The sequence below is a fragment of the Littorina saxatilis genome, linkage group LG11, assembly GCF_037325665.1.
Source record: "Littorina saxatilis isolate snail1 linkage group LG11, US_GU_Lsax_2.0, whole genome shotgun sequence".
Taxonomy (NCBI): Eukaryota; Metazoa; Mollusca; class Gastropoda; order Littorinimorpha; family Littorinidae; genus Littorina; species Littorina saxatilis.
In genome coordinates this window covers 18,099,850-18,127,589 of record NC_090255.1, presented here as the reverse complement: position 1 = coordinate 18,127,589, position 27,740 = coordinate 18,099,850, and the positions used below count along the sequence as shown (strand labels likewise).

The 27,740-nt window shown below is 43.2% G+C and overlaps 1 protein-coding gene and 1 long non-coding RNA gene across 2 annotated transcripts; one reads left to right on the top strand and one right to left on the bottom strand.

The window, feature by feature from the left end:
• Positions 1–3,556: 3,556 nt before the first annotated feature.
• On the bottom strand, positions 3,557–27,740 carry LOC138979486 (HCLS1-binding protein 3-like). Its single transcript, XM_070352199.1, has 7 exons — positions 27,722–27,740; positions 27,122–27,282; positions 21,752–21,959; positions 20,982–21,114; positions 20,018–20,157; positions 6,092–6,236; positions 3,557–4,932 (listed from the first exon to the last, which is right to left on the bottom strand). The coding sequence occupies exons 1-7, from the start codon at positions 27,738–27,740 to the stop codon at positions 4,434–4,436; spliced, it is 1,305 nt and encodes a 434-aa protein (XP_070208300.1). The 3' UTR covers positions 3,557–4,433.
• On the top strand, positions 10,723–11,844 carry LOC138979931 (uncharacterized). The gene is made up of 2 exons (XR_011460180.1): positions 10,723–11,369; positions 11,529–11,844. It is a non-coding gene; the product is annotated as an uncharacterized lncRNA (long non-coding RNA).

Below are 27,740 nucleotides of genomic sequence, written 5' to 3'. Positions count from 1 at the left end.
TGGAAAAAATACAGGTGAATGAGCAAGAAGGCAGAAAAAAGAAAAGAATTCATGAAGAAAAAGAGAGCATGACAGGAAAGAGGAACCAAAAATCTACCTAACAGCAAACTAGAAAGCTCCTGCGGTTCCAAAAACAGGAGGGGCCTTTAATTTCATAACCGCAGTGCCCCACTGCGGGATATTGAGGGGGTCCCGGGACGCATTAAAACTAAAAACTATCGTGCGTACCCTTGATACTATTTTCAGACTGTTGTCAGTTACATTTATGCACTGTGACACACGCACCGTGCACACCGTACACACACACACACACACTGACACACACACACACACACAAACACACACTGACTCAGGGGCAAATTGGCAGGCTTTGAATTTAAGGCCCCTGGAGTTTTGGTCCCTCTAAAACTCCGCTGAGGGGGTCCATGGACCCTCTAAAAAAATCAAAGTGGGGGTCCCGGGATCCTCTAGGAGAGGCGTCTGTCACGTTTCAATATCACAATAAGGTGATTATGAACGGTTAGTTACTTCTAACTAACTAACCACACCACGATCCACTCTCGCAGTCATACAAATAGATAGAATCAACAAAAGTATAAGTTTCAGACGCCTGTTTATGTAATATCACGCCACCTCCCTCGAGACTTCACTCCAAAAGATGTTCTTTTTACGTTAAAAACGTAAAAACAAGTGGTCACTGACAAAAATGCCAGTTAAAGTACAGAAAATAATAATAACACGCTGATCCCGTGTATAGTTAGGAAATATAGCTCTGCCTTAAAGTGCTGGTTATGTGCAGTGTCACACACCCCACGTCGTCGTTACAGCATCCCAGCGTAGCACGTAGTCGAAACCAGCCAGCAACAGAAGGCTGCAACAAAAAGCATCGGTGCACTAAACATGTCATGCTACCCCTCACACACCACCTTTAAACATGTCACCCTGACATATTTCATCGAGCCTGCACAAACGGACTTTTACAACAACAAATCAGCTATTTTCCTTCCTTCTCTCCATATCTGCAAAAACCATATACAGATTAGTATTTTAGCGTCACAAAGAGCAAATTATGCGCTACCTGGAAAGAACAACAGAGAGTATTTCATTCCACAAACACAGACTCGTCAACAGCGTTAAATAATGATTTATTACCTCAACAGCCTTATGTAGGTAGCTCTCTCTTTTAAGCGAATCCGCTTCCTTTTGAATGACTTCTGTTCGTCACAGAAATACCGCCATCCTCCTCTCGCGCTGAATCCTTAATGCGGTGAAAACGCACAGCGGAGAAACCTTGACGCCCCGACTGTCAGCCAGCATGTATACAGGGAGAAGGTGGTCTGTCCTTGTAGTTCCTTTTAAGCCCCACTGGCAAGCAGCATGGCACGTTGATATACGGTGAAGTATTTGAACGTGTTGAAAACCATCAAACTTGTAGGAGAATTTAGACACCGACGCTTCTCTCTCGCTGCTGAGTTTCGAGTGTGCAGTTAAAATGTCTCACACAGACAACCTTGACAAAATCACGTGACTCACCTTGTCACATCCCAAGTTCAGCTATCACCAGTTTTGCCCCGACAGCAGAAATCACCCACGTGAAATCCGTGCGACACGAAATACCCGTGTTCGCTATTGCTCGGTCAGCTAAAACCCAGCCGTTGACAGAAAGCACAGGCGCTTTCTATCGCAATTGACCAAGAGAAGGCACCCCACAGAGTGACACTTTCTCGATCCACGTCACTAAATCGTGACAGCGTCCGTGTCAGTGGAGCCCTGGTGTAGGTGTAACTGTGTGGGCAGATGTTTGTGTGTGTGTGTGTGTGTGTTTGGATGGGTGTATCAGTGTAACTGTGTAGGCAGATGTTTGTATGTGTGTGTGTTTGGATGGGTGTATCAGTGTAACTGTGTAGGCAGATGTTTGTCAGTGTGTGTGTGTGTGTGTTTGGATGGGTGTATCAGTGTAACTGTGTAGGCAGATGTTTGTGTGTGTGTGTGTGTGTTTGGATGGGTGTATCAGTGTAACTGTGTAGGCATATGTTTGTATGTGTGTGTGTGTGTGTGTGTGTGTGTGAGTGTGTTTGGATGGCGTGTATCAGTGTAACTGTGTATGCACATGTTTGTGTGTGGGTGTGTGTGTGTGTGTGTGTGTTTGGATGGGTGTATCAGTGTAACTGTGTAGGCAGATGTTTGTCAGTGTGTGTGTGTGTGTGTGTGTGTGTGTGTGTGTGTTTGGATGGGTGTATCAGTGTAACTGCGGTGTAGGCAGATGTTTGTGTGTGTGTGTGTGTGTGTGTGTGTGTGGATGGGTGTATCAGTGTAACTGTGTAGGCAGATGTTTGTGTGTGTGTGTGTGTGTTTGGATGGGTGTATCAGTGTAACTGTGTAGGCACATGTTTGTGTGTATGTGTGTGTGTTTGGATGGGTGTATCAGTGTAACTGTGCAGGCACGTGTGTGTGTGTGTGAGTGTGTTTGGATGACGTGTATCAGTGTAACTGTGTAGGCACATGTTTGTGTGTGTGTGTGTGGATGGGTGTATCAGTGTAACTGTGTAGGCACATGTTTGTGTGTGTGTGTGTGTTTGGATGGGTGTAACTGTGTAGGCACATGTTTGTGTGTGTGTTTGGATGGGTGTATCAGTGTAACTGTGTAGGCACATGTTTGTGTGTGTGTGTGTATGTTTGGATGGGTGTATGTAACTGTGTAGGCAGATGTTTGTGTGTGTGTGTGTGTGTGTGTGTGTGTGTGTGTGTTTGGATGGGTGTATGTAACTGTGTAGGCAGATGTTTGTGTGTGTGTGTGTGTGTGTTTGGATCGGTGTAGGCAGATGTTTGTGTGTGTTTGGATCGGTGTATGTAACTGTGTAGGCAGATGTTTGTGTGTGTTTGGATGGGTGTATGTAACTGTGTGGGCAGATGTTTGTGTGTGTGTGTGTGTGTGTGTGCGTGTGTTTGGATCAGTGTACACAACATTATACAAGAAGAGCAAACGCTCGATCGAGTCACTTTCGCAGTTCTGAATATTATATGAGGCATCAGATGGACAGGAAGAAATTGCTATTCACAACACAATGAGTCACGTTCACATAAAATTTGAGTCCGGTCACTTTTATAGTTTCCGAGAAAAGCCCAACGTTAAGTTGTGTGTTGCCGAACAGAAAAGGCTAGTTATCTCCCTTGTTTTTCTGATAACGTTCGTAAAAGGCTACAGATGTAAATACTTTGATGTAAAGAATAATCCTACAAAGTTTCAATCACATCCGATGAACTTTGTCAAAGATATAAAATGTCTAATTTTTCCTTTGACGCTGACCTGTGACCTTGAAAAAGGTCAAAGGTCAACGAAACCATCGTTAAAGTGTAGAGGTCATTGGAGGTCACGACTAAACAAAATATGAGCCCGATCGCTTTGATAGTTTCCGAGAAAAGTCCAACGTTAAGGTGGTGTCTACGGACGGCCGGCCGGACGGCCGGCCGGACAGACTAACACTGACCGATTACATAGAGTCACTTTTTCTCAAGTGACTCAAAAACCATGGAATCGCTGACAAAAGCCTAGGTATTTGTTAAAATTATATATTCCGTTCAAATCACATTAAAAACTTCATAACAATTTTAAAGAAGAAGAATCATTTGGCACTTTCAGGAAATTCAAAAACATTTCAGACAAATCTATGACACATTCAGACATGCAGTTTCACAATTGTTTCAGACAAAATACGATCACATATAATCATCATCTTCTACTTTGATAGAAATCATGGGGTACACACAAAACCAATTATCAAGTGAACACAAACAAGACCATATTTTCTGAAAAGCACCCTGTATTTTTAAGAGTTCACATGGTTAATTTCAAAGTAAGTTTCAAATGATTAGTGTCGGCAAACAGTCAGTCAAAAGTTAGACATTTAAACTGTCAAAAACGTGGCCGTGTAAACAGTCCCACAGAAGATGTATGAAAGTGCATGATTATTTCTTGGCTTAATTCTCATGCCCAGATCTGGGACCCTCTGTTCTGTACTGAGTATTCTCAAACAAACTTGGTGTATTTTCAGAAAAATGAGCGTACTCCACACAGCATTTGAACATCCATGCTTCAAACATGCTTCATACGCATCCGTCGCACCGTTAATTAAGTTTACCAATACATTTAAAACAAATGCTTTTCTATGTTTCATGGCAAAAACTGTAATCATTTGTCAGCTTCGGGATGTGTTGGTTAAAAAAAAAGTAGTCCAGGAATTTTTCTTGTATTTATTTTTCAACTGGCCATACTCATCGTATTCTAGACAACCATGCGTACAAAATACTGCAAAATCGTATGGGTTCCCAGGTCTGCATGCCTTTTAAACCCAGGGAGTTCATTCAGGGTCATCAAAAATCTGCGATTAGTCGCAAATGTTAACACTTCTGAAAAAAACCATTCGCCGAGTCTTTCACGAAAATAGGTCAAGGTCAGCATCATCTTCTTCAGCGTTGGCGGCAATGTACTGCATGATGTCATCTGAACTCAAATCAGGTTTGGTCGGATTATTTCTCGATGCTTCTCGACTCGTTTTACCCCCTTCCGCATTCTTCCCCGAATCAGCATTCTGCGGCTTCAGCTTTCTCGGTGCTGGTTTGGGTCTCTCCGCCGGTACCGGTTTGGCCTTTTCTGTAGGACTTGTTTGGGGTTTTGATGGCACCCTGGGTTTGGGTTTTGGACTGTCTGCAGAGGGTTTTGCCGGGACGGTGGGTTTTGGGTTAGGTTTGTCTGTAGTGGGTTTCGGGCCGGGTGTGGGTTTTGTAGGAATGGAGGGTTTGTGAGGAGTTGTGGGTTTGGTGGGTGGGGGTACAGGATTGGTGTCTTGTGGCTGTGGCTGTGAGCAATGCTCCTGCTTCTTACTTTCTCCTTCCAGCGTCAGCAACTTTTCAAAGTCGATATCCTCGTCCACACTGCAGAGGAAAACATACGTTTAGTTCTTGAAAAAAGTAAGGGAGGAATTATGCCCCCCCCCCCCCACCCCTCTTCCCTCGGAAAAGTTACATTTGACTGTACATGGGACTGGGTGGCCGAGTGGTAACGTACTTGCGCTCGGAAGCGAGAGGTTGCGAGTTCGACCCTGGGTCAGGGCGTTAGCAATTTTCTCCCCCCTTTCCTAACCTAGGTGGTGGGTTCAAGTGCTATTCTTTCGGATGAGACGAAAAACCGAGGTCCCTTCGTGTACACTACATTGGGGTGTGCACGTTAAAGATCCCACGATTGACAAAAGGGTCTTTCCTGGCAAAATTGTATAGGCATAGATAAAAATGTCCACCAAAATACCCGTGTGACTTGGAATAATAGGCCGTGAAAAGTAGGATATGCACCGAAATGGCTGCGATCTGCTGGCCGATGTGAATGCGTGATGTATTGTGTAAAAAAATTCCATCTCACACGGCATAAATAAATCCCTGCGCCTTGAATATGTGCGCAATATAAATTGCATAAAAATAAATAAAAAAAATTTTAAAATATGTACCCACGGAATACGCGCGATATAAGCCTCATATTGATTGATTGATTGATACATGGACAGATGCATTAGCCCATCCCACCCAAATCCATGGGATCCCTATTTGTACAACATACTCCCCCGAAAGCGGCGTATGGCTGCATGAATGGTGCGGTAAAAACGGTCATACAGGTAAAAGCCCACTCATGCAAAAACAGGAGTGAACGTGGGAGTTTTAGCACATGACCGAAGAAGAAGAAAAGAAGTACAATATACAAATGCATTAACTTAATTATTATACCCTTAATATCTCTAGTAGAGAAATTCCTTGTAATGCTGTTAAGGCATCACACAGACCACTGGAGCGTCCCAATGTCAGATTACAAGTATGCAAGCACATTTTTAGCAACCACTAATTCAGAATCCTTTAGCGAACATAACTCCTGAAGAGGCTAAAAAGAAACTTACGCACGCATGCACCCACGCGCACACACAACACAACACAGATGCACACACACACACAACACAACACACACACAACACACACACGCACACACACAAGTACACACTCACACACACACTTTCAAAACATCTCAAACTCGATTTACACAATGACCTACTTGAGCAAATCTTCATTACTGTCGTCATTGGTTGCACTGGTCACCTCTCGTTTGGTAATGATGGCGTCGGGAATGAAAGTGAAGTCTTTTTCGTCATCCTCTGTAAGTTCTCGCTTCAAATCCTGACTTTCAAACAAACGGGCTTCTGAAAAATAGGAGAAAAAACCCATGTTTTTTTCTTATTCAATTTCTGTAATATTCAAGGACTTGCTTAATTGTTACTTGACTTCATTCTGAGAGGGTCACTTTTACAGATCTTTGTATGGCTTACTAACACACATCTGAAAAACAACCGGGCAGTAAGCACTCTTAATGCATATGACATGTGTAATAGAGTACTCTTAATGCATATGACATGTGTAATAGAGGACTCTTAATGCATATGATATGTGTAATAGAGTACTCTTAATGCATATGACATGTGTAATAGAGTATTCTTAATGCATATGACATGTGTAATAGAGTACCAGACATGGGAATTGAAAATTGTAAAAAAGGCTGAAAATTTATAACTGAAGACGCGAAGCGTCAAGTCGACGGCGCGAAGCGCCAAGCCTTACTAGGGGGGTTCGGGGGCATGCTCCCCCGGAAAAAATTTTCTCCAAAGAACCCAGATGGTGCAATCTGGTGTCATCTGAGCTCCAAGTTTGCCATTAAATTCTGTTTTTAGAATCAGAGTTTTTAGTACCAATTTTTGCTTTTTTGAAGAAAAAATATATATACATGTATTATATGGTTTAAATTTGTTAAAAAATTGATCTGTTGAGACAAACAGGAAAATGTAACTTGTAACACAATCTGTGCAATCTGGTTTACTTTCAAACATAACAGTTCAAGTAACTGAGGCGGGCGGTAGCAGTGCGTGAACAAAGTACGGACAGGTTTCGCAGGCTTTTGCGCAAAGGCAAAAGTAAGCGGTGCTTTTTTTGTGTGCCTCCCCCCTTTATGTTTTCGGCGGACACTTTTGCTTTTTCGGCGGAACAAACAAAAAATTCGGAGGAAATCGACAATTCCCATGCCTGAGTACTCTTAATTCATGACATGTGTAATAGAGTATTCTTAATGCATATTACATGTATATGTCGTGCCGAATTTACGTAATTGCCGAATTCGCGAAATCGGCAACATTTTTGCCCATTTCACGTAATCGGCAAAACGCTGCCCATTACGCGAAATCGGCAGTAAATGCGTGTAAAATGTGCCCATTTTGCCAAATCGGCAGCCCGTTTTTGGCTTTAAAGTTCTCATATGCCTGGGGTGTCATTACACAAACAGCTAGATACTCGAAAGGATAAATGTTGCAATAATCGATAAGCTATGGCAAGTTATGGCAAAAAGTGTAGTTTTCGTGCATTACCGGAGTTATGCTGGACACAGACCAACACAGACCATAAAACCACAATAGGAAGGTAAAGCAATGTTAATGCAATGTTCTGGTGACAAAAAAAGTAACAGACTGGCTGTCACTTTTGCGAAATGGACACATTTTAGGAGCCTTTACGCATTTTCGGCAAAACGCTGCCGATTTCGCGTAATAGGCAGCGTTTTGCCGATTACGCGAAATGGGCAAAAATGTTGCCGATTCCGCGAATTCAGCAATTCTGTGAATTCGGCACGACATATACATGTAATAAAGTATTCTTAATGCATATGACATGTGTAATAGAGTATTCTTAATGCATATGACATGTGTAATACAGAGTATTCTTAATGCATATGACATGTGTAATACTAATAGAGCACTCTCAATGCATGACATGTGTAATAGAGTATTCTTAATGCATATGACATGTGTAATAGAGTACTCTTAATGCATATGACGTGTGTAATAGAGTACTCTTAGGGGGTAAAAATCAAGGGTCTGCCAAACCCGGCAAATGCAGGAGACCGCCCAGAGATCCCTAAGTACCTCTCCCAAAGATGGTACTTTTCGGCAAGATTTACAGTTTCAAGCTGTTAGGACAACTTCTTTGAAAATGTGATTTTATAGAGGTTTTTTGGGGAAACTGAAAGGTAGGGGACAACTATTCAAACCCATATCCTCATTATCTTGTTTCTCGATTGAGAATAATTAAAAATTTTAAGAGTAAATTTTCATTTAATTAATATACTTACCCAACTCACAAATAGCAATTAACTCTAGTTCAGTGCTGGTAACGCTGTACGCGTCCCCTTGGTAACCAAGGGAGACCACTCTAAAAAAGAAAGTGATCCATCCCATAATGCCAGACTATCAACAGTGCGACATCAGTGTGCGCGCGCATACGCCGCCATCTTATCATTCCAAAACGAAGCCCAACTCACTCTTTTTTAGACCCCAGTACCAACCACAGCGGGGAGGTGGGAGGGAATAAACGTGAGTTGGGTAAGTATATTAATTAAATGAAAATTTACTCTTAAAATTTTTAATTAAATTACATATCCATACCCAACTCACAAATAGCAGATTGCTACTATAGGTGGCGGGTACTCACCAAAAATCAAAGTAGAAGGGCTTGTCCTGCTGCCACCATAGAAGGTAGTGCAAAACTGCCGTCCCGTCTCAAGGAGGCGATGTCTCTGAGATAATAACTCAGGAAGACATCCTCTGATTTCCAATAGGCCGCCTCCAAAACATCAGCCATACGGCCTGATCGGAGCACTGCCACAGAGGAGGCCCATGCCCTTGCCTCATGAGTTCTTGCCGAAGTCCGGGGAAGAACCGCCCTAACCTCTCCGGACTGAGTATGCCACCAGGAATACGCTTGTCTAATCAATGTGGAGACCCACTTGGTTAAAGTCACTTACGCAATGTCTTTGCACCTTGCTGTATTGAGCGAAATGAAAAGCAATTTTTGACTTTCTGAACGAATGAACTGCGTTCGAGACAAGTAACAGCTGAGCGTTCTACCTGGCCAGTTAACGATGTCGGGGTCTCCAGGAGCAAGAATGTTGCTCAAGGCAGGAATGTTAATGACAGGTGAAATTTGGCCCGGTTTCTGATTTTTAGCTAAAACTTCTGGCCTGAATTTGAGAGATATAGAACCATCTTTTCCGGTTGAAATATCTTTAGCTAAGCCGGATAAAGCATGAACCTCACTTCCTCTACGAGACGTAGCGAGCAAAGTTAGAAAAACTGCCTTGCGTGTCAAGATAGCCAAACTAGTTGACTATCGGTTCAACCTCGTTAGAAGCCAAATATCTCAAAAAAACTGCCCTTTAATTCAATGATCTAATAAGATCAGAGAAAGTCAGAAAATTTTTCGAAACTCGCAATATTCAAGTGACTAAACCTGACTCTAAAGGAGCCAAAATATTGCTTCATAAATTGAAAATGCAATTGGAAGCTAGTTTCCCCGTTTTCCGCATAAACTGCCTGAAAATTTCGAAGAAACCCAAAAGTCATAGATCAGTCTTTCTTGAGAAAGCTGTCTATATTCAAAATAGCCAGAAAGTACGCTTACTCCCACTTCTCACAGAAGCTACAAGAGTAAGCTTGGCCGTTTTCCGTGTAGATCCGCCAGGCTAGTCTTGAAACGGGTTAAAGCAACACTGCACCAAGCCGTAACAATGTGACAGAAATTACATAAAGTCTTAAAAGTAAGACATGGAAGAAAAAGCGGAAACCCAGAATAGGTGGAACGCCACCTGCATTAAACGGAAAGAAGAGGAGTTCTTTCCGTAAGAAGTAAGCGCTTTGTACCAAGCCAGTCTAAGTGACAAGTGAACAAAAACGCCAAATCCCCTATAAAGACCCTGAACCAAATCCAGAGTTGAGGGGGAAGCCCATAAGTATCTCAAGGATACCCTTACAGTAGACATCCGTGAAATTCGAATGTGAGAAAGCAAAAACGCCTTCTTGCCAGCCTTAAGAGGTCTGGAACCCAGATTGCAACGACCCGTACTGTGCGACCAACCGGCCGCCAAAACGATCTATGAAGAAGACCCTGTGAAAACGAGGGTATAGAGCCAAAAGCTAAAGTAGATAACAGCCAGCCTGAAGCTTTTCGTTTGGAAACAAACAACAGCCAAGGCCTGCCTTGCGCTTTCCTTTTACCGTGAGCGTCTCTTTGATAGATAAAAGCCCGTGTGCCTAGAAGCGGCCTCAAAAAGAGACCTTTCAACAAGAGAGAGAATAATCAATCAATCAATCAATGACGCTTATATCGCGCATATTCCGTGGGTACAGTTCTAGGCGCTCTGCAGTGATGCCGTGTGAGATGAAATTTTATACGGCCAGTAGATTGCAGCCATTTCGGCGCATATTTACCTTTCACGGCCTATTATTCCAAGTCACACGGGTATAGGTAGACAATTATTAACTGTGCCTAAGCAATTTTGCCAGGAAAGACCCTTTTGTCAATCGTGGGATCTTTAACGTGCACACCCAATGTAGTGTACACGGGGGGAGGGTTCGGACACCGAAGAAGCAAAGTTTTGTTCGAAAGTGCCGATCACAAAGAACCGAAGCCACAATCTACCCGAGCTAGGAGATCTTGATCTTACAGACAGTTTCTCCTAGCTATCAAAATCCAGATGGATGTTTGCCAAACCCGAGGGCGGTTCCGTAGAACCTAAGTTCTTAAGCTTGGAGTTAACCGAAGCCTACAGAAAGCGCTCCGCGAGTGACACGCTACTTGAGCGTAAGACACAAACTAAAGCAACACCGCCGCAGGTATAAGTCGAACGTAGTCCACAAAGATAGTGGAGACAAAGAAAACTCGCTTGTGAAAACTTCCACAAGTACAAAAAGACCCCGCCAGAGGATCTTTCTTTCTTTCTTTCTTTATTGGATGTTTAACGTCGTTTTCAACCATTCAAGGTTATATCGCGACGGGCCAGAGGATCTAAGAACTTAACACTCAAAGATTCTCCTCAGAAGGCTCAAATGTAATGAATGGCGGTTATGGTGTTTATAGTTGAAGGGATATAACTAGTGCTTTTTGTAATACAAAGAGGTTGTCAGGAGTGGTTTAACTTTGAGAGTGGAAACTTTTAACAGTTCAGTAAAATTCCATGGTTAGCTACGGACGGTCAAACTGGGTTCGCGGCACGTGAATTTACAACTGTGCGAGTTGTTCACGTTATAATCGCAACCGCCTGATTTTGTGAGTTGTGATTGTAAACTGCCTGACAATTGAAAGTCATTCGACCTGGGCTCTCGGATGAGAAAACCTGCTCTTGGTTTTGATGTCAACTTTGCAAGAAAACATTTGATCTTGATGTCAACCTTGGAACCGGGAAACATTGCCGGGATGACTTGGACTTTTGTATGGGTGCCGCCATATTGGAAGATGAGGTACTTTGCTAGTTTTGTGTGAACTTGAACATTTCTTTTGTATGCGCGGACATGACTTGTGTACTTGAATAATTTCGGAATTGTATAATTTTCTTGTGCTCGGTTGGTGTTTTTGAATATTGTTAGTTTGTTACAGTAGGGTGTTATATTTTGTAACAGGCCGCCCCAGTCTGACTTGTGCGGGGTGGTGCCAGAGTGGCGAGGGTGCGATGGAGGCCGTAAGGTTGAAGGCTAGCTACATCGTCACCTCTACATAACGTAAAAGTTATGTTTTGTTTATTTGCTTTCTTGTCCTTGTAAATATGTTATGACGTTGACAATGAATGAGTGAGTTTCAAAAGGTCGTGGACAATGAATGAATGAGTTTCAAAAGGTCATGAATTGATTATTGTAAGCAAGAAAGTATTTGAGAATTTGAGGAATGAGTTGATATTTGCTATGTCAGAAACAAACCAATTTGTATGTTCTAATTAAACCATTGGCTATTGTTTGGAAAGAATGAGTTGGTGAAAGACTACAAATTCTTCTAATCTTCTCTCTGCTTTCCTAAACTTCTGAGCGGGAGTCAGATGATTGACTGTGTGTGTGCACATATAAAGAATCTGGAAGGAGATTAATAAGGATAACTACGGATCTTCTTTATTTCAAATCTCTTACATCAAATCAACTATAAAATGCCGCGAACAGCGACACAGCTGAAGTATGAGCCTCCCCTTGATCAATAGCATCATAACGATCATCGAAATGATGAGAACCAGTCACCAATCCCGATAAGGCAATACTTGCCAAAAATCGGAAAAGTTTTGAAAATTTCCAAACACCGGAACTCCATGACCAGATACTCCATCCACCTGCTCCTTCCAGCCGGAAAACTGGAGGAGGAAGTGGATACAGCCTGTAAAACAGCTAAGGAACCGCAGTAACGGAACCGGAAGCCAAAGGCTAAAAAGTGCCGACTACCAACACCACAGTGTTAACGGTAGAAGGCTATCCCATCCTGTACCAGAAGACACAGCCGCAAAAGCGGAAGCGAAACCGGCCGTGGATTAGTAAACATCCGAACCAACCGGTTGCATATAAACACACCGGAAGATCCCGTTGTACCTCGAACCATTTCAGCTGCGAGCGCCACTGCACTTGCTAACATGAAACGGAACCTGAATTCAGTGCTTTTCAGTCAAGCGGAAGCACCTTCATCTGAACAGCCGTCAAGCACAATCGTGCAATCGGGAAGCTGACTCCCTGTTTGACTTAATTGTCCAACAAAGAACCAGCCCTACTGCTCACTTCCTGCCCCCCGGGAGGAAGAGGAAGTCAAACTTCAAGACATTTGCCATCTTCAGGGCAAAGAACGACGATTCCCGGCAGCGGAAGTGAACCTTCCGTTCCTCCGAACTCCGGAAGTCGTCGAACGAAGAAAGAGGTGGACGAAGTAAAGAAAGAGGTGGACGAAGTAAAGAAAAAATTTTCTCAGCCACCCCTTCCTGTCAATATCCAAGTTAGAAAGGTGACCCCCAGAGAGACTCGCATGGTCAACCCAAGAATCACCCAGCCCAACAACTTCCTGCCCCCAGGGCGGAAGCTTACGTTGCCCAGCCAAGAAAATGCGTGCTACATTCCTCCTGCGAACGTACACCACTTTCACCGGAGAACCCGGCTACACGCGGCCATTTGCCAACTCCAGGGCAATGGACAACGATTCCCGGAAGCTGAAGCGAACATCCTGTTCCTCCGAACTTCCGGAAGTCGGAACCAGATAGAGGTGGAGTAAGTAACGCCTAGCTCTCAACCACCCCTTCCGGACAAAACTTAAATGCCGTTCTCCGCCGCCCACGTCACTGCGCTGGACAACTTGAACGGCAAGTTAAGCTGGGTGTCGTCCATCCCCATGAACCACCCTCATATGGAAGTACCCTCGTTATCCTTTCCTTCATGCTCGCAATCGCAATCAGGAAGGTGACCCCCGGAAAGACGTTCCCGGCCAAGCCGTTCGCGGTCGATCCTAGAATCACCAACTTCCACAATACCTAAATGCCGTTTTCCGCTGCCCACGTCACTGCGCTGGACAACTTGAACGGCAAGTAAGCTGGGTGTCGTCCACCGTGGACGCACCCTCGTTATCCTTTCCTTCATGCTCGCAATCGCAATCAGGAAGGTGACCCCCGGAAAGCCGCCGTTCGCGGTCAATCCCAGAATCACCAACTTCCACAATACTTAAATGCCATTTTCGTTAGCCCACGTCACTGCACTGGACAACTAGAACGGCAAGTAAGCTGGGTGTCGTCCACCACCATGGACGCACCCTTCCTGCTCGCCATCGTAGTCAGGTAGATGCGCACCAGAGAGACTTGCAGACCTGCAGCGGTCCTCTGAGTCACACCCAACTTCCTGCCCCCAGGGCGGAAGTAGAACCGGCATACCCGACACTGAATCAGAGGTATATGCCGCGTTCTTACGATTCACAGGGCTCCCTGCAACCGCTGACCTAGCGCGATGCCAATGGCCAGAGATTGCAGGAGGGCTTTCACCACGCACGTGGCTTACTCTCTCCTGTGATCGCACCCCACAGTCACCAGAGAACCTGGTAACTTGTGGGGAAGACATACCTTTAGAGAGCACAGGCTCATGCAGAAGGGACACCAGCCGACCATCAGCATGCTGAGAAGCATGCACTTCCGCCCGAACCACGGAAGAAGCAGCCACAGCGGAAGCCGCAGCGGGAGCTGAAGCGAAACCGGAAGTGGAAGGAGTTGGTGAAGAACTGACTCTACCCAACGAAGAGACATCGAAGACGCCAGCCGGAAGTGCGCGAATCTCTGCTTACGTCGACGACAAATCGGCCGCCAAAGTAGAAACCTGTGTACTTAAAGTCAAAAGCAACGACGCAATATCGGCGGGAGACACACCTGAATCACCAGGAGCCCCCGACGAAACAACCGGTTAAACAACATCTTTATCTTTCTCACTACGCGTGACTTTGTCCTTCTTCACGGACAAAATGGCGGACGAAGGCTTGTCAACAACAACATCAACATCACATCCTACATTTCCCGGTTCTATCTGAGAAGTGGCGGAAATTCCATCACTCTTTCTTCTAGACGAAGAACTTCTCTTAGAGGAAGAAGTACTAGCAGCCGGAGAAGCTGGAGCAGCAGCCTGTCTCGAACTAGTTCTATTCTTGGCGCTCTCCGCCATGTCAAAGCGAACTCACAAAAAATTTTCGAAACTGAAAAATTTTACAAGTTCACAAACGTGCGACAGAAACGTCGCCAAAGTTACATAAAACAAGAAAGCTCTCACCCAAAAACAGCCAGGGTATCGACAAAGCTCGGCGGCAGACCAAGGGGCGAAGTCAAAGTCAGGAAACAAAGACCAAGGCTGAACACAGCCGGAGCGTACAACAAAACGCGACCAGACACGTTGGACGCTGAGAGTGGAATGATAAGATGGCGGCGTATGCGCGCGCATACGGATGTCGGACTGTTGATAGTCTGGCATTATGGGATGGATCACTTTCTTTTTTAGAGTGGTCTCCCTTGGTTACCAAGGGGACGCGTACAGCGTTACCAGCACTGAACTAGAGTTAATTGCTATTTGTGAGTTGGGTATGGATATGTAATTTAATCATTTATAGATGACTATTATTCATTTCCCTTGTTGGGGTGTACTTGCATGTACTGGTGGTTGATTACCCAAATGTCCTCTCAGTGATTGAGGCTTATATGAGGCTCAGTGATTATAAATGTCACTGTTCCTTTAACGGGTTTATTCCGTATTTTTATGTGTACTAATGGTACAGGTAGGTATGGGGAGTGGTGTAGTTGTTTGTTCAACCCATCTCATTATTTTGTTTCTCCACAAACAAATAATCATTTATGTATGATTTGTAGTGTACCTCACAAGATCTGAGTGTTATGATCACAGTAGCTTTGATAGTAGAGGCTGAGCGTTTCCAATGAGGGTAAACGTATTGTAGAGATCGGTAGTCAAGGCTGTTTTGCCCGTCGGTGGTGAGAAGATCGTATATATTGCCCTTGGTTGGGCTGTTGCTCTCCTAATGTGAGGCAGATTAAGTTGAAGTATCTCTCAGTGATTGAGGATTTCGTTGTATGTGTACCTCACAAATTCTGAGGGTTATGATCACAGTAGCTTTGATAGTAGAGGCTGCGCGTTCCCACTGAAGGTGAACGTATTGTAGAGATCGGTAGTCAAGGCTGTTTTGCCCGTCGGTGATGAGAAGATCGTATATATTGCCCTTGGTTGGGCTGTTGCTCTCTTAATGTGAGGCAGATTGAGTTGAAGTACCTCTCAGTGATTGAGGTTTTCGTTGTATGTGTACCTCACAAATTCTGAGGGTTATGATCACAGTAGCTGTGATAGTGGAGGCTGAGCGTTCCCACTGGCAAGTAATTGACTCTGCGTGTTTAAGTAGATAGTTTCGTCAGAGTTGATCTGAGTTCTTATTGGCGGTTACCAATTCCCGCCCGTGGGTTGGCTGGTTCTTGTAATGAGGGGATAAGTGTGTGTCACTCAACATCCCTTAGGCTTGGTGGGCGGAGTTATTGTGGGGGTGATTGTTGGGCGCGAAACTGCGTCCCTCCCTGTCCGTTGCGGTTGGGTGACCGTGTTACGTGTCAATTCTTCCGTGTACTTAGCACTGATAATCAGTGTAGGATTAGACACTGTTTATCAGTGCAAAAACTGTTGTTTTTGTTTCGTGGTTGTACTTAATCTCACCGTTTTTTCAGTGATTGTTGTATTTCAGTGTAACACGTCAATTCAATGAAGAAAAGTTCCCTGTATTATATTGCTTACGTTGCCTGGTATGGCGGGTGTTGTTTATCACTTGATCGGTTAACATGTTTTAACAAGGCGTTCGGCAGACAATTCCCATGCCTGAGTACAGTACTCTTAATTCATATGACGTGTGTAATAGAGTACTCTTAATGCATATGACATGTGTAATAGAGTACTCTTAATGCATATGACGTGTGTAATAGAGTACTCTTAATGCATATGACATGTGTAATAGAGTACTCTTAATGCATATGACATGTGTAATAGAGTATTCTTAATGCATATGACATGTGTAATAGAGTATTCTTAATGCATATGACATGTGTAATAGAGTATTCTTAATGCATATGACATGTGTAATAGAGTATTCTTAATGCATATGACATGTGTAATAGAGTATTCTTAATGCATATGACATGTGTAATAGAGTATTCTTAATGCAAATGATATGTGTAATAGAGTATTCTTAATGCATATGACATGTGTAATAGAGTATTCTTAATTCATGACATGTGTAATAGAGTATTCTTAATGCATATGACATGTGTAATAGAGTATTCTTAATGCATATGACATGTGTAATAGAGTATTCTTAATGCATATGACATGTGTAATAGAGTATTCTTAATGCATATGACATGTGTAATACAGAGTATTCTTAATGCAAATGATATGTGTAATAGAGTATTCTTAATGCAAATGATATGTGTAATAGAGTATTCTTAATGCAAATGATATGTGTAATAGAGTATTCTTAATGCATATGACATGTGTAATAGAGTATTCTTAATGCATATGACATGTGTAATAGAGTATTCTTAATGCATATGACATGTGTAATAGAGTATTCTTAATGCATATGACATGTGTAATAGAGTACTCTTAATGCATATGACATGTGTAATAGAGTATTCTTAATGCAAATGATATGTGTAATAGAGTATTCTTAATGCATATTACATGTGTAATAGAGTATTCTTAATGCATATGACATGTGTAATAGAGTATTCTTAATGCATATTACATGTGTAATAGAGTATTCTTAATGCATATTACATGTGTAATAGAGTATTCTTAATGCATATGACATGTGTAATAGAGTATTCTTAATGCAAATGATATGTGTAATAGAGTATTCTTAATGCAAATGATATGTGTAATAGAGTATTCTTAATGCAAATGATATGTGTAATAGAGTATTCTTAATAATAATAATAAGAAGAAGAACATTTATATAGCGCTAAATCAAAAACTTTCGTTAAAAAGGCTTGCTCTAAGCGCTTGACATCTAAACTAAAACGTCATTCACACTCTTTACAATGATGTACAAGAACTTCATGTCACACTCTTTCATTCAGTATAGTCTATTACACATATCATTCTTTCATTCTTAATGCATATGACATGTGTAATAGAGTATTCTTAATGCAAATGATATGTGTAATAGAGTATTCTTAATGCAAATGATATGTGTAATAGAGTACTCTTAATGCAAATGACATGTGTAATAGAGTACTCTTAATGCAAATGACATGTGTAATAGAGTACTCTTAATGCATATGATATGTGTAATAGAGTACTCTTAATGCATATAACATGTGTAATAGAGGAAGTGAGAGTGATGCAGAACCAGTCTCCTCCAGTCTCCTGGTACCTGAGAGATAAACAAGCATTGACATGAACAAGCGACTTTAATTCAACCTCAAATATATATTATTATTTTTTAGTATTACACAGTTACAAAAAGAAGAACAATGGAACCTAGCTATTTTTTAACGTTTAACGGATCACATTTTGGAGTACTTACACAGTCAGGATGATGCACGTCGTGTACCACCCTTATACTTTCTAAAGAAGGAGTCAATAAAAAGTATGGGTCGCACACGACCGTGCCATCCGAATAAGCCTCAACTTTTCTGTCTCTTTGCAGAGATGGGTCATCCACAACCAAATTACATCATCATTGATTTCTTTGTTTACAAATGTAATCCTCTATACAGTGGTTTAGGTACCATACAGAGACTCACCCAGAACAGACAGGAGTGGAGGTCCTTTGTTGCTGCCCTACATACCAACCGGCATAATGGGCAGTAAGTAAGCAAGTAAACAGTGGTTGAGAAAAAAGCCTAATTGGCATTTGAGGATTGCAAGAAGTTTCAATCAAAAATTCCCAATTGTTTCAGAGATACAGGCGCTTTTGTGAGGCTCTGGGTTGAAGCACTGTGAAAGTTAAGACCCTCCATTATCAGACTTCCTCTGCTGTTTTCTTTATTTGGTGTTTAACGTCGTTTTCAACCACGAAGGTTATATCGCGACGGGGAAAGGGGGGAGATGGGATAGAGCCAATTGTATATTGTTTCTTGTTCACAAAAGCACTAATCAAAAATTTGCCCCAGGGGCTTGCAACGTAGTACAATGTATTACCTTACTGGGAGAATGCAAGTTTCCAGTACAAAGGACTTAACATTTCTTACATACTGCTTGACTAAAATCTTTACAAAAATTGACTATATTCTATACAAGAAACACTTAACAAGGGTAAAAGGAGAAACAGAATCCGTTAGTCGCCTCTTACCGTTGCTGGGGAGCATCGGGTAAATTCTTCCCCCTAACCCGCGGGGGGGTTTCCTCTGCTGTGAGACCTCAATTTCTTAGACATTTTGTGCATAGTACTAGTGTCACTAAATTTACTTCTATTTTAAGACACTAGCTCCTCTTGCAAGACCTGATTTTCCCAGGCTTTTAGTGTGGTCAAAGGGAGGTAACACTGTATACTTATACTCTCTTATTACACGGTACAGTGGAACCTCCCGTTTAAGACCTAAACAAATCTGAGAAAACCAGGTCTTAAAATGGAGGTAAATTACAGGCATTATGAAGAGCTAGAGAACGTTTGAAAAAGTAGATCTTAAAACAGGGTTCCACTGTATACAAACTCTCCAACTGCACCATATGTGGCTTGGGGGCCCGGTAGCTCAGTTGGTAGAGCACTGGACTTGTGATCGGAAGATCGCAGGTTCGAATTCGGGGCAGGGACAGAGACTATTCAGAGACGGAAGCCATGTCCCACCCCCGTGTCACCACAATGGCACATAAAAGATATTGATCATTCTGCCATAAGTGCAGATGGCTGATACCACATAAACACACATACACTTGTGTATCTCGTCAAAAGCCGTGAGGGCGTAAAACTCGAATCATATAACCCATATCTTAATTGTCCTTAAGAGGCGAAATATTTAGCCTGTAGGACATAAAGCATTCAATCTTTCCTTTCCATATGTGGTTAACAGAACAACATTTCACTCACATCACAAACACACTGATATATTTATGTTCAACCTTCTCTAGCTTTCTCAACCCCCCCCTTCCCTTCCCTCACCTCACCTCCCACCCTCCTTCAATGAATACTCTCTCTCTTTCTCTTTCTATAAATGCTATACGATACTGATACTAACACAGCCTAGCGGTGACCATAGGAGTAATCTTCTCCGGCTGATATGCCGAAGTCACGGAGACAAACTTCATTCTCAAATTCTTTAGGTCAATTTATGGGAGACATGCGAGAGAAACATCAGAATGTTTCTGTGACGCCATAACTGGCATTTTGATGTCTTCTCGAAACCTTGTTTCGCTTTTGGCGTATTTGGTTATACTTTGAAAGAGACGTTTTGGTTTGTATAATCGGTGTCATTTGTCTTTTAGCTGTCTCTATTACCACAACCAATTGAAACAAACCCACACACCCCATCACTTCAAACACACACACACACACACACACACACACACACACACACACACACACACACACACAGATAGGATAAAAATCCAAATCTTCACAAGCAACTCACGAGAAGCAGGCGTGCGACTGGAATCAGCAGCAGAGAAGAAATCATCATCAGAATCCTCAGCACCAGCGTCAGGATTTGCTGCTGTCAAAAAGTCTTCTACCTCCTCTTCCTCCTCCTCTTCAAACAGATTGCTCGCCGACCTGAAATAAACACATTTCTTTTTTGTACAAAATAATATGTGTAGCAAGAGCGTGGTCAAGCTTATCAATCGGGAATATTAAAAAAACACCAGCCCTCGAGGCGCAGTGGTTGGCGCATTGCGCTGTGGGCCGGGAGGTCGTCCATTCGAATCCGATCAGAGTCAGGTGGGCTTTTCGGGCTACGGCTGGCTCCTACCCAGAGTGGAAGTGCTATGGTTTCAATGGTAAGGCTGGGACCTCACAGCCGAGTGTCATTCACCTCACAAATGCGACTTTAGTTTGCCCAGGTTGCGCTTATTAGTTATAACTATATCAGTATATGGCCAATACCCCAAGTGCAGCAGTTCTCGGGCCTGGTTGATGGCAGGATATATTATGACAGTACAAGCATAGATTGCTGCCCCGTCACATAATCACAAACCCTAACGGAAATCCATAGCAACATCATCATCATAATCCTACTCTCACCAATCATCATCAAAGGACTGTCAACTCTGAATAAAAAATGTAAGCAGAGGGGGGAAAAAGTTCATTATTGGAACGTTTAATCATAAACAAAACAAAACATGCATGCACTAGTACGTCTACCAATAGTGTTATTTGAAGTGGCCAGACAAACAAATCATAACAAAACAATGAACAGAAAATAAAGTAGCTCATTACAGATGTTCTGTCTTCTATTTCAAGCTGGCGAAAGTAAAAGGCGAAAGGGCAATTATTCATTATTCAGGGTAACAAAACAAAAACACTACTCTTTAAAATAAATTCCTCTTTAATTGTCAGCATACATACACACTCACTGTCAAAAGTTATAAAATACATACTTTTCTCCTTGACTTTCATCTTCATCGTTTTTTGCAGAGTCTCCTTCTCCGCCCTCTCCCGCTCCTTTTTCTTTTGCTGCCAGTTCTTCTGTCTCTCCGCTCGCATATCGTTTTGCCTTCTGTGCTTCCACACCTGTAAAAAAAAGTCAGGGTTATTGTTCAGTTTGGATTTTTTATTTTAAATCATTGTAACTGGACTCTCTCTCTCTGTCTCTCTGTCTCTCTCTCTCTCTCTCTCTCTCTCTCTCTCTCTCTCTCTCTCTCTCTCTCTCTCTCTCTCTCTGTCTCTCTCTCTCTCTCTCTCTCTCTCTCTCTCTCTCTCTCTCTCTCTCTCTCTCTCTCTCTCTCTCTCTCTCTCAAATCATCATCATTCATCATCATCATGTCTTCTCTCTCTGTCAGCATTTGACACAATATAAAGCTAGATAACTGCCGAAGTGTTTTTTAGTATGTATTGCAATCATTCTATCCTTGTAAAAATGCCTTTGATAGGATTTCTTTGTGTAAATGGTATTGCACTTTGATTAAATGAGCAGATAGGTTTTATTCCCACAATGCATTTCATCCACACATGAGTATTTGAGGCTTGACCCGCATCAAGTACTGAAGAACTGGGAACAGCTTTATATGATTCTAACTCTCTCTTTTTCTTTCTCTCTCTCTCTCACACACACATGCACACACACATGCACACACACACACACAACACACACACACATACACCCCCCCCAACACACACACACACCAGTAAAATACAAAGCATACAACACCTAGAAATGCCAGAACTTGACTGGATGTGACTATTCTTGGCGTAGCGGCGAGGAATTTCATGAAAGAATCTAAACTATTGCGACGCTCCTTGATCACGGCATCATTGACGATGATGGATTTCTTGACGATGTGCGGCATAGCAGTGCCAGAGAAGGCCTCATTCAATTTTGCTCGGAGGTCCTCACAGTCAGGAAACTTCTTGTAAAGCTGTAACACACACACACACACACACACATGCGCATGCACACACACATGCAAGCAAGCATGCATGCACGCACACAAACATACACACACACACACACATTAACATGGCATTTTGTGTATCATTCGCGATATAACTCAAGAGCCTCAAATTAAAAGATAAAAACAAACAAAAAAAAAACACCAAAGCTAAAATGTTATAGTGATTACCTCCTTCCTCCTTTTTTGCAAACATATTTTACGACAGTTGAACCTGCATGGACAAAAACTTCTCATTAATGACCAGCTGCCAACAACTGCCCCTCCCAAGAATCTCCACAATTCTTTTTCCATTTAATTCACCTTTCCATTGTGACCAGCTATTAGTTACGACCACTTCTGGGCCCGTATGCTTATGGGGGAAGTTCGCGACAACTCCCGAAGTTTTGAGTGACATCGGAAGTACTTGCCTCACTTTCGTATGCATGGGCCGGAAAAAGGGTTTACCTCGAAGCAAAGCGAGGAAGTAACTCAGGGTATTTTGCGACTACTTCTAAAGTTTTGAGTGACATCGGAAGTACATCCTCACTTTCGCATGCATGGGACGAAAAAAGAGTTTACTTTGGAAGCTAACGAGGAAGTAAATGAGGGTAAATGTACTACAGCCAGACCCAGTAGTAAACACGCTACTTCCACAGTTTCTCAGTGCAAAAAGGCAGGGCTTTTCTTCAGTTTTTCATGTCAAACCGAGCTGACGCTCCCAAAGAGAGAAAATAGAGGGAGAAGTCGTATCTTCTGCATGCATTTCGTGCAAATTTCCCTGAATACAAACCTGAGTTGCCAGCTTTGACTTTTGTTTGTTCTGGGTCATTGGCCACCACTCTTTCATTCCCGCTTATACGAGGGGGTTACTGTGTTTCTATGAAAATGGGCGTCGTTGTGTGCATGTGTGAGTGTGTGTGTGTGTGTGTGTGTGTGTGTGTGTGTTTGTGTGCGTGCGTGCGTGTGTTTGTGTGCGTGTGCGTGTGTGTGTGTGTGTGTGTGTGTGTGTGTTCGAGTGTTGAAGTGTAAGTTTCTGCTATTTTTTTTGTCATCGCTTTATCTGTGTGTGTGTGTGTGTGTGTGTGTGTGTGTGTGTGTGTGTGTGTGTGTGTGTGTGTGTGTGTGTTTGTATTTGTGCGAGTGCCTGCCTGCCTGTGTGTGCGTGCGTGCGGGTATAATTGTGCGTCTGTTCCTTCATACGTTTGTTTGCGTGTTCGCGCGTGCCGTGTGTGTGTGTGTGTGTGTGTTTGTGTGTGTGTGTGTGTTTTTGTGTGTGTGTTTGTGTGTGTGTGTTTGCGTGTGTGTGTGTGTGTGTGTGTGTGTGTGTGTGTGTGTGTGTGTGTTTTCGATGTTATGTGTGTGTTCGACGGTGTGTGTGTGTTCGACGGTGTGTGTGTGTTCGACGGTGTGTGTGTGTGTGTGTGTGTGTGTGTGTGTGTGTGTGTGTGTGTGTGTTCGATGTTATGTGTGTGTTCGACGGTGTGTGTGTGTGTGTGTGTATATATGTGTGTGTGTGTGTGTGTGTGTGTGTGTGTGTGTGTGTGTGTGTGTGTGTGTACCCACTCCCCACACTATGATGAGCTGACTATATTTGCGCCTTGATATTTTATTCATGTTCTTACGTTTTATGCTGTTTATTGTGATTCACCACACCCGAGTTTATCGTAATTGAGATAATAAAGTGTTCTATGTCTATGTATTATGTCTAATACACATGCACACACGCACGTAGGCTACAAAAATCCAATCTTGACTTTGAACTTTATATAAACATACATCCTCTTCACAATTAACGAGGACAAACGTAATTTACAAACACCTAAGTACAACAATTTTTCTGTTTTAAAAATTCGGACACACATTTTCTCAAATAATATGAAATTCGCTGAACTTATCTTCTTTTCACTACACCTTATATCTTGATTCCCAAAAAATGGAGTTCTGCCTTTTTAAATTTACCATGTAACACAAACATTCGCTCTGACCAAACTATTTTTGTCCAGCAGTTTTACCGATACACAATCATTAAAAAAAACACTACAAAAAGAGTTTTAAGTTAACCGACTTCGCTACCACATAAACAACCTTTTTTTATTGTCCCCAACATTCTGGTCAACGAAATCATTATTATAGACAGTCATTCTATTTAAGGACAATCATCACAGCTTTCGTTCAACCAGTTAAAAACAACAATTATAGTAAAAGCTACAGCGCGATCAACGTTTGCCCATTTACGAACTCGCGATGAGATTTGTTTCTTCTGGTCACCAAGCCTACCGTTTACAAACGCATGCGCACTAATTGGGATTCCCCCAATTTTCTCGACCTTGACCTCAGAACTCTCGAAGCCACTACTTCGGCGTTCAATTTAGCTCGTGCATACCGAGTAGCTGGCAACTTTGCTTTCGAAGTTCCCACTTCCAATGTCAAGGGCCTCTCGCTTGACATAATTATACGACGATATCGCATCTCAAGGGTCCTTACCCATCCAAAAGAAACCTCCAGCGCATACTACAATTGCAGGACATTCCGTTTTTAAAGGCAGCTCATTGGGAAATGATCTCAGACACAATATCGAAGACGTGAAATACGTCAATCGAGCAACTGTCGTAACTTGGCTACAATGAGACGGTCTCCTACCTTGCACCATAGACACGGACTGTGACATTCTTGTTTAATTTAGGTGAAATGCTTAAAACAGAGTGACTCAAAAGCAACAGTTCGATCAGTTACTGACCGAAAAAAACGTGCTCGAGTCATTCGGCGAAAGTGGCGAGCTTTCAAACCAGCACGACTGAATAACTCAGAATGCCTTTTTTCATCATGCCTCTATTCTACACGAGTAACATAGTGCAGTGGTAACGGTTCCGGACTCTCGTTCATTCGCTCCGGGTTCAAGTTCCGCCGGGAGCTATATACTTTTTTTATTAATCTTTTCCTTTTTAAGCCTCCGCAATTGCATTCCGGCTGCAAAAACCGGGTTTTGCCTCTGTGTTAATTTTATTCATTTGCAAAAGAAACCTTCCTATGCTTTAAAAAAAATCATATCATGTCTTGACTTTCAACTGTACGCGCGTGTGTATCACTACGGTGAGTATGTGTGTGTGTGTGTGTGTGTGTGTGCATATGTGTGTGTGTGGGTGTGTGTGTGTGTGTGGGTGTGTGTGTGTGTGACGTGTCACTTGTGTCATCATAGTTTCAGTGTGTGTATGAGTGTAGATTGAGAGAGAATGAGAGAAAGTGAGAGAGAGTGAGTGTGTGGTTATTTGTTTGTGACTGTGTGCGCGCGTGTGTGTGTGTGTGTGTGTGTGTGTGTGTGCGCGCGTGTGTGTGTGTGTGCAGTGTGTGGTGTGTGTGTGTGTTTATGTGTGCCGTCAGTGTCACTTGTGTCATAGTGTCAGTATGTGCATGAGTGTACGTTTGTCTGTGTGTGCGTGTGTCGTAAGAGAGAGAGAGAGAGAGAGAGAGAGAGAGAGAGAGAGAGAGAGAGAGAGAGAGAGAGAGAGAGAGAGAGAGAGAGAGAGAGAGAGAGAGCGACACTTCTTTGGCAATTTTGGACCAGACAGCGTCTTTATGTTTAACAGTTAGACTGTTCTGAAATTTGGACAGAATAACCGTTCTTTCGTAAAACACTTCTGTCAAGAGTACAGCAATTTCACCATCTGAAAAAGGTGCAGAACGCCCCTCCGTGTCTACTTTCTTTTTGAGCGGCACACGTGCCTTGCCATTTTCGTTGACTGCCATGTTGATAGAAACGTGCGCATGCGTATTAGTAGGGATTCCCCCAATTTCCCCGACCGTGACCTTAATACTCTCGCTGTCACTACTTTGGCGTTCAAGTCAGTTCATGCATTGTGAACAGTTAGAAAGTTGACTTCGGGAGTTCCCACTTCGAAAAGAGGCCTCTACTTCCAGTGTTTCTTACTTCTAGTTCATGCATACGGGCCCTGGTCAGCCCCTTGGTTCGTCGCTGTAGGGAACACACAGCCAAGTATCTCTATACCTTGACCTGACAAGGCAATCAAATGCTGGCCGTTGAAATGACAGCCAAACTGAGCCTATTCGAGGAATCAATATATCAGAATGTATCCTCAGCCGATATGTTCCTATATAGACCAATTGTCCTAAGAGTTTGTTTGTTTGTTTGCTTAACGCCCAGCCGACCACGAAGGGCCATATCACGGCGGTGCTGCTTTGACATATAACGTGCGCCACACACAAGACAGAAGTCGCAGCACAGGCTTCATGTCTCACCCAGTCACATTATTCTGACACCGGACCAACCAGTCCTAGCACTAACCCCATAATGCCAGACGCCAGGCGGAGCAGCCACTAGATTGCCAATTTTAAAGTCTTAGATATGACCCTGCCGGGGTTCGAACCCACGACCTCCCGATCACGGGGCGGACGCCTTACCACTAGGCCAACCGTGTCGGTAATTGTCCTAAGAGGGCTTTACACTAAAATATACAGATTTAAGTCAGTCAGTTGTTGTGTTAATGATCTTCTTCTTCTTCTTCTGCGTTCGTGGGCTGAAACTCCCATGTACACTCGTGTTTTTGCACGAGTGGATTTTTACGTCTATATGACCGTTTTTAGCCTGCCATTTAGGCAGCCATACGCCGCTTTCGGAGGAAGCATGCTGGATATTTTCGTGTTTCTATAACCCACCGAACTCTGACATGGATTACAGGATCTTTTCCGTGCGCATTTGGTCTTGTGCTTGCGTGTACACACGAAGGGGGATAAGCCACTAGCAGGTCTGCACATAAGTTGACCTGGGAGATCGGAAAAATCTCCACACTTAACCCACCAGGCGGCGGGCGGCCGGGATTCGAACTCACGACCTTCCGATTAAGAGGCCGACGTCTTACCACCCCGCCACAGCGCCCGTCATGTGTTAATGATCACACGCATTCATGGGAACGAAGGTTAACAGTCTTTAAAGCCCCACTCCGCCTCACATGAGGTTTACAGAACGATAGAATCTTTCACCAAATAACACTTGCAATAGCATTTAACAGCATTAAATGACACAGTTCGTTTGAATGGCTATTTTTAGCATGCGTAAACCACACACCAATTCTCGTGGTTTATTCACATATCTATCATACAGCATAGCAGTCAAACACAGCCTACACACTCACCGTGAACTGCACAACATCTGAGTCTTTGTGGCTTGGCAGCTTGAAGCACGAGAGGTTGGACACCACCACGATCTGGTATTCGTACGTGGACCGCATGAGGCCGGGCAGTTCCCTGAAGCCGGTCACCGACAGGTCAACCCCTGTGTCCTTGTTCCGCAGCTCTCTGCAACACACCACACATGTCAACACCTATACAGTTGGCACGCACGCACACACGCACACACTGACACACCCACACACTGTCACACACACACACCCCACACACACACACACTGTCAGTGTCACACACACACCACCCACACACTGACACTGTCACACACACACCGCCCACACACACACACACACACTGTCAGTGTCACACACACACACCACCCACACACTTGCTGTCACACACACACCGCCCACACACACACACACACACACTGTCAGTGTCACACACACACCACACACACACTGTCACACACACATGCAGGGATGGAAAAATTATCCGCCCAATCGCCAGAGGCGAGTAAAAAATCTGCCGGGCTAGTGAAAACCGCCTGGCAACTCGCTCGGATGGCCAATGAAAATTCGGGTCAAATGCATAATGTTTGGTTGTACTCTCGAGTTTTAAAGCCAT

Excerpts from the sequence above, each read along its gene's own strand:
- LOC138979486 (XM_070352199.1), bottom strand. Across the intron at positions 20,158-20,981 it reads GATGAAAGTCAAGGAGAAAA|GTCGGCGAGCAATCTGTTTG; the intron begins GTATGTATTTTA and ends TGTTTATTTCAG. Across the intron at positions 6,237-20,017 it reads CAGTCGCACGCCTGCTTCTC|AAGCCCGTTTGTTTGAAAGT; the intron begins GTGAGTTGCTTG and ends CCTATTTTTCAG.